Consider the following 20,444-nt stretch of genomic DNA (forward strand, 5'->3'; position numbering starts at 1 on the left):
TCAAATCGTGTCACGTAGCACTAATTCATCTGCTCTCATTAGAGGGAGCGAGGGACAGCAGTGATGGCCAAGAGCTGCACTCCACACATGACACGCGAACAGTTTGGGGAATAGAAAATTGCTTTCTCAGGAAGCCCAGCCAATTAAGGACTTGACCATATTGAATGTCAAGTGTTAATTTAGGTTTTTCTTCATTTTCCCAGTAGTAATGTGGGTCCTGTGATGAGCAAATACATGTCAAGTAAAAGTTGATTGCATGAAGGACCTGGGTATTATATGTCACTGACAAGTCACAAATGTACTGAAGTCTTTTAACCCCTTAGGTGAGTGTGGTGGGGGAGAGGGAGGGAGGAAGGGGATTATTGGTACCATAATGATAAGAATAGGTAGTTTATTTGCGGGGGGGGGGGGGGGGGGGGGAGGGAGCTTGGATGGGACAGACTGGAATGGTAATTCATGCAAAAACTGGGGATAGGATGGACCCTACTCTGAGGACATAAACAGAGGACCTGGAAAAACACACAGATACACAATTCTTCCCTACTGCAAACATACTGCTGGAAATGTATGTTCTGTCCCCTAAGATTTTAGGGGAAAGGAGCAAACTCTGTGGTTTTTCAGCCAGGAAATTCCTGATCAATTATCTTCTTTGAAAGAAAAAAAATTCATTAAATAATTATACTGTGTTGGATACTTTGACCCTTTTGTTCAGTGCAGCTGTAAAATTTCTGACTTTTAATTTCAATTTCTAATCAAATATTCATTTTATAAAAAGACTCCATGTAATACCATGTCACAAGGAAAGATATACATATTGAAAGAATGTTCGTTTTCTGTCGTGTCTCTGTAAGATGGTGTTTAGCCAATAGAAGCTAGTGGAAGATCCATCATTGTCGCTCATTTTTTTATGCCTAGTCCTAGAAGGAAAGAGATTCAGGCTTCAGTGAGTGAGGTAACTTTGCCTTTTTGTTCAAGTAAATGTTGAAGTTGCCCATCATGTATAGCATCTCATTTCCATTCATCAGCATTCATTTACATATGAATGTCTTGAAAATAAGAGAATGTCTGTTTCTGTTGCAATTGTACAAGTAGCCCCCACAGTTTGCACTACTGCTGCGTGCAGTCTAGGCAGTCTTAGAAGAGTTACTCAGGGGCTGGGCTTTTTTCTTTCTTTTATAATTAGCACCGTTTTCCCCCTTCTATCTTTGGAGATATGATCCTAATTAAACACTTTATTTAAACATATTCTCTTCTGTTTACTGCACAATTTAAACACACTTGCCTATGTGTGTTGACATCGTTTACCTTCTGAAAACTCTAGTCTGACAATGCTTTAATTTCCAGAGCAAAAATTACTGGCAGAGTCTGTCTCTTAAGGCTAGAGACTGTGTTATTATTATATTAAAAGTTAACTAAATTTACATTAAGGAATAATTAGAAAATAATTCCAGGAATTTTATGTTTAATACAAAATATTTTTCTTAAGAAAAAAAAAAAAGCAGTTCTTACTAGGCCCTTGGATGCTGAGATGGAATATCAGTTCTTTAACATTTCCCCTGCTTGTATCAAAGTGAACTAAAGGAAGCCAAGCGCTGCTCATCTTCCTATTTTGATAAGCTCTGCCTGTGGAACTGGAGTGGCATTGGGAGAGTACTGTTTAATTACAGTCCCAGTTGTCAGCAGCTTCTCTTCCACTGGGTGCACCAAGAGACTTAAGTAAGTTTCTGTAAAGTAAATTCTGATGATGGCAGCTCGGGTTGCTGATTCAAGTTATTCCTCCTCTTCTGTGTCACTTTTGACAGATGACACCTCCTGCAATCAACTCCAGGCAGAGCAAGCCTTTCCTTCGGTCGCTTTAAGAAGTGGAGCAGGGGTTCCCCTCCTCTCTTGATCTTCCCTTTAGGCCCTCACTCCTGCCTGCTGCTCCCCACCAGGACTTCAACCCAAAGAAAAGCAGGAGGAACCACAGTGCTGCCTGGGATGGGCTTTTCCTAAGGCTCTATTTCCCAGTGGTGAAGCCGATCTGCCTCCCTTGGCGTGTGTGCTTGATAAATTTAAGAAGTCAAATCGCTGACACAGATAGATAATCCAAGTGTATAGGGTGAAGAGTTATAAATTAACACATTATTCCCTCTTAATGTGAAATACTTGAGAATGCATTTTCTCAGTCCCATGACGTCTACCCAGTGAGCGCTAGCATTGTGCTTTTCAAGTGGCATTGATTTGTTAAAGCGCTGAATTAGCATCTCGGCCAGCTGCCTGATTCACTGTGGTGGTGTCCAGGGCTCCCATCCCTCCTCTGCCCCCAGCCGCCCCCTCTGGGCTTCAGGCTTCCTCCTCTTCTGCCCTCCCAGTCCTCCCAGGCTTCTCCCTATCTCATTCTCATTCTGTTTACTGCGCCCCCTCCCTGCTGCCCCTCTAATCGGTTTTCTTCTCATTCCATCTCACTGCGTTTCCTTCCTTCTCCCTTTTTTTCCAGGCTCCTCCTTTCTTATCTCTTTGCCCCTGAGGTTTCCCCTCAAACAGGGTTGCCCTCTGTTAACTGTGTGCCCCCTCCCCAACCCCCTTCCCTCTGCCTCCTTCCTCCTCTTCCCTTTCTCCCTTCTTCCTCCTCTTACCCTCTCTCTCCATCTTTCTACTGAGCCAATCCTATGGCTCCAAACTGAAGACTGTAGAGAAGAATGAACAGATCCTTCCTGCCTGTCATGTGCTCTTTGTAATAGAAGTTGGTGAGAAAAGTCTGAGGGCCAGTTCTATGGCACAGTGGATTAAGCTGTTGCCTGAAGTACCTGCATCCCTTATGGTACCAGCTTGAGTCCCGACTTCTCCACTTCTGACTTTTCTTTCCTTTTTATTTATTTATTTTTATTTTTATTTTTTTTACAGGCAGAGTGGATAGTGAGAGAGACAGAGAGAAAGGTCTTCCTTTTTGCCATTGGTTTACCCTCCAATGGCCGCTGCGGCCAGCGCATCTCGCTGATCCGAAGCCAGGAGCCAGGTGCTTCTCCTGGTGTCCCATGTGGGTGCAGGGCCCAAGCACTTGGGCCATCCTCCACTGCTTTCCTGGGCCACAGCAGAGAGCTGGACTGGAAGAGGGGCAACCAGGATGGAATCCGGCGCCCCAACCAAGACTAGAACCTGGTGTGCCGGCGCCACAAGGCAGAGGATTAGCCTGCTAAGCCACGGCGCTGGCCCCACTTCTGACTTTTCATGTAGCAAAGTTTTCTTCTGGTTCATGGAAAATGGAAATTAATGGTTAACACAGAACACCTCAGATGTACTCAGGGAAGCAAGTTAACAGTTCTAAAAACCCGTTGGGTTATTGCAACTTCTATATTTGTTAATTTATTGCTATGAATTATTTCTTTGGTAGGTTTTAAGTTAATCTGATTCTACTTACTTTTACTGGTACAGTTTCATATAAAATATTTTCCATTGTGTTGTTTGTAGCACCTTATGATTTTCTGTTAGTACACCATTGTACTGTAGCAGTGAGTCGATTATAAAATTGGCTGATAGTTTGTTTGGAAATAAAATGAGACTGAGGTCCTCTCCTGTAGAGGTGTCCCTGAAAATCCCAGAGGTCTGCAGAGGACATGTAATACAACTGAGGGTAATGGTGGCTGCATGTGCAAGGTCACCAACCTCTCTCTAGATGTTAGTCCAAGATACACTGGGATCACTGTGATCAGTTGATATCAGCAGGAAAGTGTATCTGTCTGGATTTAAATAAAAATTATCTTCTGTACATTTAATCTCATGGCTTCATATGTTTTTTTTCTTCAGTTAAGGTACATTTCCCATTACTAACATCAAAATAGGAATTTGAATGAATACATTGATAATAAATCAGATTACTTGAAAAAACTAAAATGTTTGTATTGCTGTGTTTTATATAGATGAAACTGACAGTTTGATTTCAACATTTGCATCTTAGAATGGAAATATTTTATGAAGTTTTTGATAACCTTTGCTTCTGTGTTGGATTGATTTCCCTATCTCACCAAATATAATTTATTATTTAAAAAAATAATTGCTGGCCTCTGCAGAATTAGCAGGTCTTGGCCAAGGTAAGGAATTAGAATGACTTTTCAAGGCATGATAATGTCTGTTTAAAAAAAAAGAAAAAGAAAAAAAAAGTGTTTCAACTAGGGCTTAAGACTAATTCCAGCTACTAAGGAGATAAAAATGACGCTAAAGAAGAAGATTTGGGTTTGTTTTATATGTGCATGTTAACTTGCTTTGAGATCATCATTTTGTATTTTAAGGTATTCTCAGTTGAAGTAAGATGTTTCTCATTTGAAAGGGCACAGGGCCTTACTCCAAGAGATTAAAACTGGAATGCTTTTTACAACAGGAGTAATGACAGCTCACCTGGCTGTAGCTTGCGGTCAGAGCAAGAAGGGGCAGTTTGTACTTTTTAGACTACAATACAGAGGAAGAATAATAACAGAAAATAATAGAACAAGGTTGAAAGTGAAAGTGTCCCGTATGAGAATAGTTGCTGATATGAGTGATTAGAAAAGGGAAAAGAAATCTGGAAGGCATACTCTGGAAGTGGGAGAGAAGTTGAGAGTAAAGAAAAAAGCATGTTTGAGGGTACAAATTATAACCTCTGATAATTTAGAAAACTTAGTACTTTTGTGATTGGTAATAAAGGGTCACAGTGACATCAGAGCAGCTCTAAAAATTCCTAGAAACACGTGTAAAACTTTCATGTGTTTCTAAGTTTTCATTTGGTATACATATATTTTCTCCTGTTCCTTGCTTTGTCAGTTATGTCAAATTTGAAGACAACTCTGCACAAGTACTTCATCAGTTTGGGTCTAATATTGTTGCTTGTTTATTTTGTGATAATCCGTTAGCCATGTAAAATGGTTCAGTATGGGTGTCTTAGAATGTGTCACCTTTGAATTTTTCTCTAAAATTCTCAGGAGAAATCAATTATTCTTGTATTTTGTAAGTCTACATTAAATGTCACTTAAATGTGAACGCCCTGACACCTATGAAAAGTAGTCCCCAAAGCAAACCAAAACTGTTGTCAGTGATCATAGCCTAATTATGAATGTGAATGTGTTGTTTGTTTTTCAGAAAGCTGGAAACAAAGGGGGGAAAACAATCACACCATTCTGCAACTCAGGCAGAAAGCATCCCTCCTCTTAAACATAAGACATTCCATAGTAGCAGTAATAAGAAGAAAGCACCCTTGGCCCCGGTCCAAGGGCCTGCTGAGAGGGAACAGCAAATGGCCCGCAGCATGTGGCTGTGCAGAAGCTCCAGGGTGACACATGCCTCACACCACGGTCACAATGCGAGGGGTCAGGGGTCATGTTCAAGAGCAGGGTGTTGCTGCATGAAGCTGAGGAAGCAGAGGTGGCCCCTGCGTGCTCCGTGTGTGGGTCTGTGTACTCCTTTCCCGTCAAAGCTGGCCCAGCGCAGCCAAAAAAGCGGTTCCTTGGCAGGGCTTAATGGCAGGATGATGTAGTCTGTTGTGACTAGTGCATTCCTTTCAGGTTAAACTAGGGAAATGGCATTGTGTTAAAATTCCAAGTCGCATGAATGTTTTATTGCCACAGTGCATTTAGCCCTCCAGGGGAGTGTGTGTGGCGGCGGAGAGGGTGGGGGTGACTATCAGAAGAACACTTCCCTTGGAAAATTTTACCCACCAGCGTGAAGCTGATTTGCTGTGATGGTCACTTAGAAGGGTTTCGCTTTTTCCTAAACTCTGGCTGTTTAAAGACTTCAAGTCTGGACAATTAACAGCTGAAGAAAATATGACAAGACACACGCAAAAGAGGTTGGGAGAGAGACAGGAGGAATTTGCAAGCAAGGAGCTGAGCAGTCTTCTTGTGCGGACTGCCCCCGCGAGGCGCCCCTCCCCCCCCCCCCCCCAGTCCCTGTCCCCCCTTCTCCGGGCTGTGTTGTCTGCCTGAAGGCCAGGACTCATGTCTTAACCTTGCTCCACTGGCGGGAGGCTGCTGCAGCTCATGGTACCGTATGTTACCATTACTACTCCCTCATTCCTTTCCCCTGGCTGCTTCCTTTTTTTTTTTTTTTAAATCATTTCTCTATAATAACGGTTTATATTAGTCAGACTGATACAATTTTGGAATGCAGAAGGTCCGAGTTTAAAACAAAACAAACTTAAGCTTTCTGTGTTTTCTTCTTGGCATTGAGAAAGGGTGAAGTGAACCCTTGTAATTCACTTGCGACCTGAGGTTTCCAGTATGATTTGAAACTAGGAATTCTGGAAATGGGGCACTTGAAAGATGCTAGTGGTCTGGGCTGTGGAGCTCCTAAAGGGACATTGTTGTGAAATCACACAAACGTCTCCAGCTTCTTAGGGTGTTCTCAGGCTTTGCAGTTGACCGAGGTGTGCATTTAACAGACTGCCCCCAGCAGGCCCTTAGCCCTCCCCGAGGGAAATCCTAGCCTTCTCATTCACTGCTGTGGTGGTTTTAGTGGTCCAGTTCCTGACTTCCGTTGTAACTGTGCATATTGCATATATTGCTCTAGATGTTTCACAATTTGATGAGACTCAGGTTAATTTAGAACATATTAAAGTGTGGATTATGGAACAAATTTCTGATTTTGTTTGTGCTTTTTTTTTTTTTTTTTTTTTGACAGGTAGAGTTAGAGAGAGAGAGAAAGGTCTTCCTTCCCTTGGTTCACCCCCCAAAATGGCCGCTACGGCCCGGTGCGCTGCGCCAACCTGAAGCCAGGAGCCAGGTGCTTCTCCTGGTCTCCCATGCGGGTGTAGGGCTCAAGCACTTGGGCCATCCTCCACTGCCTTCCCGGGCCACAGCAGAGAGCTGGAGTGGAAGAGGAGCATCTGGGACAGAACCGGCGCCCCAACCGGAACTAGAACCCAGAGTACTGGCACCACAGGCGGAGGATTAGCCTAGTGAGCCACAGCACTGGCCTGTTTGTGCTTTTATAATACATCCATGTGTTCAATTTTTTTGCTCAATCTATAGGAGAAATATATCTTATGATTACCTAAGGAAAGATACAATACAGGTTTCCATTTTGGTTTCAACACCATTCTAGTTCTCTTCACTTTCAAACTTAATACTTACCTTCATGTTGATTTTTTTCCAAGATTTATTTAATATTATTTATTTGAAAGGCAGAAGGCAGAGTTACAGAGAGGCATAGGCAGAGAGAGAGGTCTTCCATCCACTGATTTTACTCCCCAGATGGCTGCAATGGCCAGAGCTGCACTGATCCGAAGCCAGGAGCCTGGAGCTTCTTCCTGGTCTTCCATTTGGGTGCAGGGACCCAAGCACTTGGGCTATCTTCTACTGCTTTCCCAGGCCATAGCATAGAGCTGGATTGGAACTAGAGCAGCCGGGACTCAAACTGGTAACCATATGGGATGCCAGCACTGCAGGCGGCGGCCTTACCCACTATGCCACAGTGCCGGCCCCATCTTCATGTTCTTGTGAGATGCCACTTGCTTTTCTTTTATAAAACACATCTACATTTATGTAGTTGCATATGTGTATGCATCTGCCCAGGTACAGGTACGTGCAGACTGTGGTAACTGCCAGACAGTTAAGAAAAAAACCAGAGGCCCTAAACTAACATGATTTTCAGTTGATTATTTATCATATTTTTTTAAAAAAAGATTTTATATATTTATTTGAGAGGTAGAGTTACAGACGGTGAGAGGGAGAAACAGAAAGGTCTTTCCATCCATTGGTTCACTGTCCAAATGGCTGCAACGGCCGGAGCTGCACTGAACCGAAGCCGGGAGCCAGGAGCTTCTTCCTGGTCTCCCACATGGGGTGCAAAGACCCAAGGACTTGGGCCATCTTCTACTGCTTTCCCAGGCCACAGCAGAGAGCTGGATTGGAAGAGGGACTAGAACCAGTGTCCATATGGGATGCTGGCACTGCAGGTGGATTAACCTACTGTGCCATGGTGCTGGCCCCGATTATTTACCACTATTAAAAGTGTTATGTAACAGAAATTTGACTCAAGTTTATAGCACAGAAAATTAAACCCTGAGCGGGTTGGTGTGCCCTGTCTCTATAGAGTTGCAGGTACATGAGTTGATTTTTTTTTAGTTACACCTACAGAGTTTAACTTGGTAAGTTTTTTTTTTTTTTTTATGATGGTTTGTTCTTTTTAAACAGATCTGTTGACATTTTTCATGGGAAATCTTATACCAACAAGTAGTCAACTATATAGCAAAATCAAAATTTATGTATGGGTTCAACTTAAAATTTTAGGCAAGTTCATCAGGTAGTTTCTTTGACATTCTAGGGTAACTCACCTGAATTGTTTCTTTTTACTCTGTTGAGTCTGGGAGTGTAATGATGAGAATTTTCTTTGGATGATATTTGTTTTTGTAAGTTTTAAAATGTGATTTTTTTTTTCAGAAAAATGTTACTTTGTGCTGGAATTTTGTTTTTCACTTACAGTCAATTTCAATGTTAATTCTTTTTCCTAAATAGTAGAAAAACTAAGTGTCAGACTAAGAAAAAACTATCATGTATGTTTAGATTAGCTACAAATACACTTAGGATCAGGTGTTTAGCCTAGTGGTTAAAACGCCTGCGTCCCACAGCACAGTGCCTGGGTTTGATTTCTAGCTCTGCCTCCTGACTCTGGCTTCCTGCTACGGCAGACCCTGAGGCAGAGGTACTGGCTCAAGTAGTTGGGTTTCTACCACCTGCTTGGGAGACCTGGCTTCAATTCTCTGTTCCCAGCTTCAGGCATTTGAGGAGTGAACCAGAAGATTGGAGCTCTCCGTGTGTTTTTCCATGTCTCTCAAATAAATAAATACATAAATATTTTTAAAAATATTTCTGGTCGTAGAAGCAGTTGAAATTATGTTCAAACATTTTTAGTTGATTTATTTAAAGTTTCCTTGTATAATCCAAGAAGGAAAGAGTGGAATTACTTCAATATCAGATCTCCTTAATTGGAGCATTTCAGCTGAGTTATTTTTGTTTTCCTTCAAGTAAAATTTTCTTTAAAATCATTAACACTTCTCATTTCAGCATCTTTCTGTTCCCATTGTGCCAGCACCAGTGTTTGGCATTAGAGATGGGGCAGGACGTAGGAGTTTAGTCCTGAGTCTTTGTATGATACTGCCATGAAGTGACTTAAGTCCCTTTATCCCTGACTTTGAAAGGACCTTAGCTTTAGAGCTTGGACAATGGCACGAGACAGCACAGCGGGAGCTGTGGCCCCTTCCTGGAGCTAGGCTGTAGCTTGCTCTGCAGTTCTTTCCTGTTGGGAAGCTTGGACTTTTGGAAACACTGAGGATAGGGAGTAGGTGGAGTAAGTTGAAATATCTTAATTTCTTCATTTATCTATAGGAAAGAAGGTATATAAGCCATTAGTAGAAATCTTTATGTTTGAGAAACTCATTCCTTAGTCTGTGAGTTTGGCACTCTGCAAATCTTACCAGGTTGGCCTTCAGGTATGCCCGAGTGGTACTATTTCTGTAATATCATTATGGCCACAGTAGAGCAGAAGCCAGGTCCTGCTTACCTTTGGATCATTAGTTCTATTAATTTGCTTGAAATGAAGCCTCCTGGCTTATTAGTACTCAATGGTATGAGCTTGAAACGTGATTTTGCAAGGAAGGCTCCAGCCTGTATACTGGCTTTGTAAAATTCACCTGTAATCATGGTATTAAGATCTTTCTAAGCTAATAGTGTTTATGCCTTTATAGAATTAAACAAAAAAAAAGCATCAAGCAAGGTAGATGTATATGGAGTCTTCAAAACTTTGTGAAAAATGTGTATTATCAGAAAAGTATGCATGGATTTTAAAATATTTTGCAGCAAAATAAACTTATCTTTTAATTCAGTTTCCATGAACTTTTTGAAGCACACTTGTATATAGGGGCGGTAACAATCATCTTCTGCAGTCTTGCACAAGTTCTTCAGTGTAGTTAAGGACTAAGGGACTTTGCTGAGCAAAATGGTGTGCTCCTTTTAATGTCACCCTCCCAATTATATATATTTATAAAAAATAAAGGTGTTCTCGTGTGTAGTACACTTACGTTGTCATAGATGGTCCTAGATTAACTTTGCTATTTTGCCTAACATCTAGTTTATTTTAGCCAGTCCAGCTTTGAAATACAGCATGTTAAGATCTAAAATAAATATTTGGTGTGGTATTTACTTTGGCCTGTTAGTTAAGAATAACAGAATAAGGATTGATAACTAATTATTTCATGGCTACCTTTTAGCATACATAATGTGTCTGGTGTGGTAACGGGTAGCTTCATTATTATTATTTATGCTTTTAGAAGCATTCAGGTAGGAAACCCTTTTCATTTTACAGAAGAGAAAATAAAAGTCCCAAAGCTCTTGTTTTTTTTCCTGATGCTTGCTTGCTTGCTTTTTTTCTTTCTTTTTATTTATTTATTTTTTTTAGTATTTATTTATTTATTTATTTGAAAGGCAGAGTTAGAGAGGGTGAGACAGAGATCTGCCATCCACTGGTTCACTTCCCAAGTGGCCGCAGTGGTCAGGGCTGGGCCATTCTGGCCTGTGCCAGGCTGAAGCCAGGAGCCAGAAACTCCATCTGGGTCTCCCATGTAGATGGCATGGGCCAAGTACTTACTTGGACCATCTTCCATTGCTTTTTCAGGTACATTAATCGAGCTGGATCTGAAGCCGAGCATCTAGGACTCCAACTGTTGCCCATTTGAGATGTTGGTATCACCAGCTTAACCAGCACACCATATTGCTGGCGGGGCCTCTTTTTCTATCTATAACTTATGCTAGCTCATAATGAAAAAAGTCCGTGGTACAACTTGCTTTCTTTTCCTTTCAACTAAATTTTACAAGGAAGCAGATATGTAAAACTGATAAAAATCATAGCTGCTCTAGATGAAAAAGGATGGAAAATAGGGGGTTCTCTCTTAAGACTTTGGATCCAGGGAGTAGTTGGCTGGGAAACCATAGCTTAATGCTCACCACATTCCAGAAAATGAGGCCAAGCAAGCCTCCTTTTCCCTGAGAATTGGAAGTTTTTCTTTTTAAAATCTTGTGGTTGGATGAGTTTTTATATCAAATTCACAGGATAAGCTAATTTGTATAAATTTTTGAGATTTATTTATTTATTTGAAATGCAGAGTTACAGAGAGACAGAGAGAGGGGAGGGGTCTTCCATCCACTGGATCACTCTCTACGTGGCTGCAATGGCCAGGAGCAGGAGCTCCCATGTGCGGGTGCAGGGGCCCAAAGACTTGGGCCATCTTTTACTGTTTTCCAAGGCCATAGCAGAGAGTTGGATCAGGAGTGGAGCAGCCGGGTCTTGAACTGGCGCCTATATGGGATGCTAGCACAGCAGGTTGTGGCTTTACCTGCTATGCTGCAGCACTGACCCCAGTCTATAATTTTAAAAGAGAACTTAAATAAGAAGGAAATAATGTAGGGTAAATACCATTGTAAAAGAAATTAGTTTTTTTTTTTTTCATTTTTGTAAAAGCTTTTTACATGCTAATTTTCAGGATGCAGATTTTGTTTAATCCATAACAATGAAGTAATTTTACTGTGAGAAGAGTCTGAATAAACCAAGTCACAATTTTGTGTGTAGCTGGAGTATCTATCAGTGTATGCAAACTCTGCTTTAGTATGACAATATCAGGTGTTTGAGTGCTTGGTATAGTATCATAGCATACCTGTAAAGATATCTATCTCATACATGCACTTATGTATACATGTGAGGATGGAGAATATAGATTGATTTAACTAGGAAGATAATGTTCAAAACCCTATTGTAAGTAAATTGATGGGGCTGGCACTGTGGCAAGGGGATAAAACTGCTGCCTATTGTGCCAGCATCCCAGATGGGCACTGGTTCAAGTCCCAGCAGCTCAATTTCCGATCTAGCTGCCTGCTCATGGCCTGGGAAAAGCAGTGGAAGATGGTCCACGTGTTTGGGCCTGGGGCTGGCATTGTGGTATAGCAGGTAAGGCTGCTGCCTGTAGTGCCAGCATCCCATGTGAGCACCGGTTTGTGTCTCAGCTATTCCACTTGGAATCTAGCTCCCTACTAATGACCTGGGAAAAGCAGCAGAAAATGGCCCAAGTGCTTGGGCCCCTGTACCCATGTGGGAGACTCAGATGGAGTTCCTGGCTCCTGGCTTCAGCCTGGCCCAGCCCTGGTTGTTGTGGCCATCTGGGGAGTGAAACAGCAGAAAGAAGACATCTCTGTCGCTCCCGCTCTCTCGGTAACTCTGCCTTTCAAATAAATAAGTAAATAAATAAATCTTTTAAAAGAAAGCTATCTGTATCATACATGGATACATCCACACAGACACATGTAAGAATGGAGAATATGGATTGATTTTAACTGGTAAAATGTTAAAAACCCTATTATAAATAAGTTGCTGGGACTGGTCTTACGGTGCAGTGGATTAAGCCACAGCCTGTGATACCGGCTTCCCATATGGGCACTGGTTAGAGTCCTGGCTGTTCCACTCTCAGTCCAGCTCTCTACTAATGCGCCTGGGAAAACAGCAGATGGCCCAAGCACTTGAGACCCTGTCACCCACATGGGAGACCTGGATAGAGTTCCAGGCTCCTAGCTTTGACATGGCCCAGCCCTGTCTTTCAAGTAAATAAATAAATCTTTTTAAAAGTTGCTTGTGAAGTAAGTGAATAGACGTGGCAATTTTGTAGTATCTTTGTAAACCAGAAATTTCAAGCTTTCTCGTGTGCTAAATGTATTTTGAGATTTATGTAATACCTCACTAGAAATGCAGTTTCTCTTCCATGAACACGTTAGGAAGAGTCCAGGTTTGAAGTCTCTCTTTCTCACGTGGTTTGTGAAAAAGCTGCATAACCTCCCTGTACTCAGTTTCCTCGTGTGTACAATGGGTCTTGGAGATGGTGCCTGTGTAGTCTGGGACAGCGGTGTGTGTGTGGTGTTACTCTTGCTGTTTTCTTTGGTCCGTTACTGTCGTGCCTTCTCTGCACTTCCTTAGCACCTGTTTGTCAATGGCTACACAGGGTGCTTAGTGCTTGCATCGTGTACTAACTTGGCCTTTTCAGTGACTAGTTTAAAAATGCTTGTGCCAGTCTTGCAGATTACTTTTGCTCAGGAAAATGAGGGTGGAGAGAAATCTCTCCTTTCTTACTCTTCACTGAGAATCAGTCACTGAGCAGCATAATTCTAAAGTCTTATGTGGCTTTTGGGTACTTTATGAACCTTTTTATGGTAACCCAGAAGCAAGAAACTGATTGAATTAATACATTTCCATCAAGGGACTATTCTGTTAACCTTTCCTTTTCCTGCTATCCCAGGCATGTTTTTGTAAGGGACTTTTTCAGTAAGTTTTGGATACTACATAGAGTGGGGATGCCTGCTCACAGACGAGCAGGTTAGCAAGGCTTGGAACATTTCTGTTTTTAAGCAAAGAAAAAGACCTAAGTAGTTACAATACCAAACAAAAACCCCACTGCTAACCAATTTTTTTTAAAAAAGCACTTTCTGAGAAATACAGAGTTCTATAGAATGTAGAATTGAAACCTGCACATTGATTTTTAGTTTTTGGTAGTTTTAAATTTGAAAGAAATTGAGAGGCGGTGAGATGAGAGACAAGAGATAGACAAATAGGTGGACAGAGCTTCCATCTGCTGTTTCTTTCCCCAAATGCCTCTAACCAGGAGGCTAAAGCTGGGAGCTGGTCACACAGTCTGGGTCTTCCACGTGAGTGGCAGGAGCCCAGCACCTTGAACCATAATACCTGTCTCCCAGGGTCCACATTAATAGAACACTGAAACTAGGATCTCAAGCTGGCATTCAACCCAGGCACTCCGATGAGGAGAAGGGTGTCCTAACTAGCCTTTTAATCTCCATGCCAATTGCCTGCCTTATGACTCTTTTAAATTTAATGGTGTCTTAGATAGAGATGTTCATCATAATTTTTAATGAATTCTTATGCCATTGTATCATAATTTACTAGGGTACTTAAAAATGGACTTAAAAGATGTTTATTTTGGTGCACAATTTTTTTCAAATTCATGCATAGTTTTTTCATAATAGTCAGTTTTCCATGAGCCTTTACCTTTTAATAAAAATAAATTTATTTATTTGAGAGAGAGACAGAGACAGAGACAGAAGTCGTCTCTCCTGTTTTTCTCTGCAGATGGCTGACATGGTTGGAGCTTGACTAGAGTCCAAACCTGGAGTTGGGAACTCAGTCCAGATCTCCTGTTTGGTAGCAAGAACCCAAGTCCTTGAGATAGCACTGCTGTCTCCCAGGATCAGGATCTGCATTAGCGGGAAGCTGGGATTGGGAACTGCAGCCAAGAGTCAATCTTAGGCACTCCCATGTGGGATGCGGACATCCTAAGGAATGTCTTCTTTTTCACTGCCCCTTGCGCTGGTACATACCTTTTAAAAATAAAGAGTGGTATTTCAGTGTTACGCTTGCACTTTTATGCTTACTTCCTAAAGGTGAGTTCTCGGAAGTGGTATTCCTAGGGTAGGTGGTCAGACTTCACACAGATTAAAATAAGGATTGGTAAACTTTTTCTATGAAGAGTCAGATCGCAATTGTGTTAGGTAGAGGTACGATTTCTTCAGCAGTTATTCAACTTTGTAGGTCTATACAGCTGTATTTGAAAAGGAATAGTCATGGCTATATTCCAATAAAACTTTATTTAAAAATGCAGGCAGTAAGGTAGCATTTGGCTCTAGGCTGTAGTTTGCCTGCTCCTGATTGAAATAAAGTCAAAGCTGATTAGGAGTGGAAGTTTATTCCTAGTTGGCTATAAGCTTCTTTCATAGTGTTCTTATCTCAGGGCAATGTAAAGGGCTGAAGACTTTCTGTCCAGGGGTATGGCAATCAGTACTTATTTATTTATTTTTTTGACAGGCAGAGTTAGACAGTGAGAAAGAGAGAGAAAGGTCTTCCTTCTGTTGGCTCACCCCACAAATGGCCACTACAGCTGGCGCGCTGTGCTGATCCGAAGCCAGGAGCCAAGTGCTTCCTCCCGGTCTCCCCTGCGGGTGCAGGGCCCAAACACTTGGGTCATCCTCCACTGCCTTCCCAGGCCACAGCAGAGAGCTGGACTGGAACAGGAGCAACAGCAACAGAATCCAGCACCCAAGCTGGGACTAGAACCCGGTGTGCCGGTGCCGCAGGCAGAGGATTAGCCTAGTGAGCCGCGGCGCTGGCCAATCAGTGCTTATTTTAAAGAGCTTATAAAGGAGGTATTACTAAAGGAGGTATTCATAGGTACTCCTACTGTGAGAGGCTTTATTTGCTAGTGTATACGTCACCATTCTGTACTTTATGTTTCAGCATATGTCAACAGCTTGTAGCAAGGTAAGACCTCCTCAATTACATCATAAGGAGGTGTGTATTTTCCCACTTAGGAAAATTGCTTCTGTGGAGTCAGATTCTAGAAATAATCTGAAGTGAAATTCAGCAAGAAGAGAATTCCTGCCATGGGTCAACAGGGTGACACTGGGTTAGTTACCGAAGCTTTCCAGGTTAAACTGAACACAGAGGACTGCCCTGTGCATACATAGTAACTTCTTTGCTTCCTGAGTTTCTATAAAACAGGAATTTTTGGCCCCTATCTGCTATAAGAGTGTTGAGGATGGGGAGAATAGTGAAAGAGTTGGAAATCACTGTATTTATAGCATTGTACCATTTGTGCCACTGTGAATTTTAAGAGATTTATTTATTAGCATATATTCATGGCATGCTGTGTATAAAACAGGGTGGCAAGTGCTGTGGGGGAATACGAAGGGAACCAACTTCTTTCCTCTAGGGAAGGAAAAATATGTATTTTAAATTTTATTTTTTTATTTGAAAGGCAGAGGGACAGAGGAGACAGACTCAGAGAGATCTTCCATATTCATATTCACTCCCCCAAATGCCTACAATAAGCCAGGGCTGGGGGCCAGGCCAAAGCCAGGAGCCTGGAATTCCATTCGCACCTTGCACATGGGTGGCAGGGACACAAGTACTTAAAAGTCATCAACTGTTGCCTCCAGAGTATGCATTAACATGAAGATGGAATGAAGTGGAGCCACACCTGGAACACAGACACCTAATTCAGGATGGCTCCTGACCTCTGTGCCAAATACTCACCCATCAAAGATCCAAGATTCTATAGTGCCAATTTCCCTAAGTGTTGTAGGGCACTGGAGAGGGGGAGGCCCCTTCTATCCACGGATATTTGGAATTTCCTGGAAGAAGTAGCATTGGGAAATGAGGAGATCTTCAAAAGTAGAATGCAGCAGAACCCTGTCAAATTAGGAAAGCCCTAGTCAGAATGCAAGAGACTCCTGGTAATCTAATTAGACTGTCTGCTAGGTATGCTTCAGGAAGCACGCTTCATGGAGGTACGCTACAGCCAGATTGTACAGGGCCTGGAAAGAAGGTGATATAATTTGTGGGGAACTCTGTCCATCCCTTAGGAGATATGCTTGGTGTGGGGAGGGGGTTGCACAGTGGCAGTTGGTGAGTGTGAAATGGTAACACTGGGATTATGACTTTAGGGTTACTACAGAGACCCCTAGTGCACTTGTTGGAAGTGATCTGGAAGGCCTGTGGGGGAGGGGGAAGCTGAGATGGGGAGGGAAGATGGGCTTCTTTTAGAATTTGCTGAGAGTGGGAAATATGGAGAAGGCTTTGCTCATGCGGTGTGGTTCTGAGCGTCTGTAGAGGGATCATGGTGCTAACTGCAAGCACGTGCATAGTCAGTGGAGATCTGTAATCAAGAAAGGAGGGCAGTGAACCTGTTTCCTTAACTCTCCTGAACTGTCCACTGATTGCTTTGAGAACTTGCAGTGGGAGCTTGAAATTACAGGGCTGTGATCCCCATGAGAAGCAAAGGATCCGGTGGGACTTTGGGACCCCTTCACATGCAGGTGAGAAGAGCATCCCATCACTAAAACAAAAAGCACTTTTTGAGAGAATGTTGCGTTATTACATTACTTATGACTAGGGAAGTCAGTGACAGGAGTTACTTTATGTGAGACAACCAACACCTACATTAAGCAAAATAGAAAGCTTCCCCACTGTGTTATCTTTTATAAAGCATTCTGTTGTGTACTAAGCTGCTGCTTTAGTTTCTAAATCCACAAGATTTCAGTAGTGAAGTGTGTTCAGTTTGGGGAAAAAAAAAACCACTTATTTTATAAAATCTCCAAGGAAAAGATAAGAAACTCAGGTATCTTCTCACTACTTTCTGAGAACCTCAAATGTGTCATTGGTGGGAGTGGGGTGTTTTCCTTTCTTACCTGTCTGATGCAGTGTTTCAGCTTTACCTCCCCCCCCAAGTTTCACCCCCATTGAGATGTCAGCATGCGGAGTGGGGGTATGGAGTATCCCATGAGGATCAACTTCTGAGGTTGATGTTGTAGCATGGCAGGTCAAGTTGCCACTGGCAATGCCAGGATCTCATATGAGAACCAGTTTGGATATCAGCTGCTCCAGTTCCCATCAAGCTCCCTGTTAACATGCCTGGGAAAACAGCAGATGAGGGCCTGAGTGATGGGGCCCCTGTCACCTACAGGGGAGACCTGGATGGAGTTCCTGGCATCTGGCTTTGGCCTGGCCCAACTGTGACCATTGGGCCATTTGGAAGAGTGAACTATCAGATGGAAGATCTTTATCCCTCTCTCATAACTCTGCCTTTCAAATTCAATCAATTGATTTTTTAAAAAAATCAACTTTTTATACTTTTATTCACTTTCTGATTTTAGTCTAGAATCCTCAACAAGTTTAGAAGGAGAATTGTGTCATATATGGTGTGACTTTGAGTTGGGAAAATTTTTATTCTGTTGGATAGTGTATTGAATCTCTTTTCTCATTTTCTTTCTTCTGATGTTTCCTGTATTCAAGATCTGCATGCAAAGAAAACCATGTTGCTTCATTGATCTTCAGCAGGCCATAATATGAGCTTCGGCAGCCTGGTGAAGGCTCCCCAGGCTCTCTACTCTTTAGAGCAGTGGGATTCTTCTAGTCTGTGGGTACGATTCGTGGCCGTCCTTCAGGCTTATCTTTCGAGTAAGTTTAACTCATCTACATCTACAGTAGGGTGAGGGGTTACTGCGGAGGAACATGGACCTCTTGCCAACCACTGTGCCTTAAATTGCCTTAAATCTAATACTAGGTGTTCATTGTATTTTATCTATTAAACCTTGTATGACTTCTCAAACTTAAAAAAAAAATGATTGTTGTGATGTAAGTGGCTCAGTAAGTAGTTTGTGATATTGTTTCAGGTGGTAAAGTTTGTTTTTTGATTTTCAGATGTGACACATTTTCTATCATATGTCTTTTTTTAAATTAACTTTAATTCTTTTTTTAAAGGATTTTATTTATTTGAGAGGTATAGTGGGTTATTTTCCAGACAGTGAGAGGGAGAGACAGAGAGAAAGGTCTTCTGTCCATTGGTTCACTCCCCAAATGTCCACAACGGCTGGAGCTATGCCGATCTGAAGCCAGGAGCCAGTAGCTTCTTCCTGGTCTCTCATGCGGGTGCAGGAGTCCAAGGACTTGGGCCATCTTCTACTGCTTTCCCAAGCCACAGCAGAGAGCTGGATTAGAAGAGGGGCAGCCACGACTAGAACCAGCGCTCATATGGGATGCCAGCGCCGCAGGTGGAGGGTTAAGCAGCATCACAACACCAGCCCCAACTTTAATTATTGATCACTGTGGAATGCCATGGAAGGGAGCTGAGTCTGCAAGGACTTGGATTTTTCTTTCTATAGTGCTTTCTGGGTAAATGCTAACGTTAATGTCTGTCCCCAGGTCATATCCTTCTTAGGTTTGCAGCACCTGTGGAGTTGGCCATTCCACTGCTACTTCGGTTGCTTGCACATTTTGTTCTTTGATGCTTCCCCTCTCCTACAGAATGGGAATTAGGGGGATCTCAGTCACATGCCCTGTTGTGTGCTCCTTCCTTCTTTCCTCACTTCTTTTAGTCATATCTCTGCTAAAGCTAAATTATCGTTTAGAAAGCCTTTGCCTCACCGATTCTTTTTTTGGTAATCTATTGATGCTCAGACTCGAATGCTCCTCATCAGCTCACTTGATGGCTGTGGAGTAGTCAGTCCACTGCCTCTCCTGCAGAGGGATGGCTTTCTTCAGGTTTTGTTCACCCATGTGCCCTGGAAGCTCCTTAGCTTCTTAAATTCATAAATCAAGCTGTCACTGTCATAAAAAAGAACTCGGAGAATCGCCTTGTGGTTGATAGGCATTTGGTGCAGTGGTTAAGATGCCACCTGGGATGCCTGCATTCTCTATTGGAATGCCTGGGTTCAAGTTCTGACTCTTTCCTGATTCTACTTTCCTGCTATTATGCATCCTGGGAGGTAGCAGGTGATGGCTCAAGTAGTTTGCTCCTTGCTGCTCATGTGAGAGACTTGGATTGAATTCTTGGCTCCTGGCTTTAGACCTGGCTTTTGTAGGCATTTGGAGAATGAACCAGCAAGGGGAAGATCTCTCTCTCTCTCTTTATCTGCTTCTGCCTTTCAAATAAATTCATTTAAAATTGCCTTATATCTTAATTGTGAAGGGTGCTAATGCAGGAGGGTCAGATGGGTGCCACTTCCTGCTGTTTCTCTAATTAAGACTTTAAAACACTCAGCCCCTCTGAGTCCAGACACATCTTTACATTCTTGTTCCACACAGCATGTGAGGAAGCAAGTGATTGACTGGGATCCTAGGCAAGCCTAATCGAATATGCATGTATCTTTAATTTCTCCCATTGCTCCTAGTTTTTCTTTAACATGATTGCTTGCGTTCATCTCCTCTGAATTCTTCCCTCAGTGTGTTAAGCTTCTCAGCCCTTATGGGAGTGGTGTACAATGGTGCCACTTCAGCCAGATTTGTGTGGAGGGAAAGTAGCATTTACTGATACGCTGTGTACCTACTAGATGCTTAATTGGGTGCTTTACAGATGTCTTTTTCTTCAGCCATCTCAGCCCAGCACACTAGATCAAATTATTCCCATTTTACAGACGTAAGAACGGGGCACTGAAAAGGTGTGTGTGACTGACTGCACAAAATACTATGGCTGGGGTTTAAGCAGTGGTCTAACTCCCAAACTAGAATTATTTTGATGTTATCTGACTTGAAGATAGGTACAGTTAAACCTGAGGACAAAAGGTAGCCTAAGGATATCTAAACGTAATTCAAATTTCATTTAATGTCAGTTGTCAGACTTGACAATGTACTTGACAATAAGCAACAACAAATGGTGATTTTCACCATTTTAATGCCAAGTTAAGATTCATTGCAAACCAATTTAAAAGAATCTACTTCTGAATTTTCTTTTTTAATATAAAGTTCATCCATATCACAGGCAAAAATGGTGTCATTCTCACTTTTCTTCAATGCTAAAATCCAAATAAAACAGGAATTGTAGGAAGGAAGGGCACTATGTCAAATGATAGAAAGTTTTTCTAGAAAAGCACTGGCATAGTAGTTGAGAGAACTTTTCT

The 20,444-nt window shown here is 42.2% G+C and overlaps 1 protein-coding gene across 26 annotated transcripts in view; it reads left to right on the forward strand.

Annotated features, from left to right (window-relative positions):
• Positions 1–20,444, forward strand: part of BNC2 (basonuclin zinc finger protein 2) — a 454,605-nt gene that overhangs the window by 162,112 nt on the left and 272,049 nt on the right. Inside the window, exon 1 of one of the 26 annotated variants that reach the window (XM_062208193.1) lies at positions 5,927–5,990. The exons of 24 other annotated variants lie outside the window; for them this stretch is intronic. In XM_062208193.1, coding sequence (XP_062064177.1) covers positions 5,988–5,990 — 3 coding nt within the window. In that variant the 5' untranslated portion in view covers positions 5,927–5,987. Of the gene's footprint in view, positions 1–5,926; positions 5,991–20,444 lie in introns of those variants that run through there. One more of the 26 variants, XM_062208191.1, reaches the window with a different exon arrangement.

Source organism: Lepus europaeus, chromosome 12, assembly GCF_033115175.1.
Source record: "Lepus europaeus isolate LE1 chromosome 12, mLepTim1.pri, whole genome shotgun sequence".
Classification (NCBI taxonomy): domain Eukaryota; kingdom Metazoa; phylum Chordata; class Mammalia; order Lagomorpha; family Leporidae; genus Lepus; species Lepus europaeus.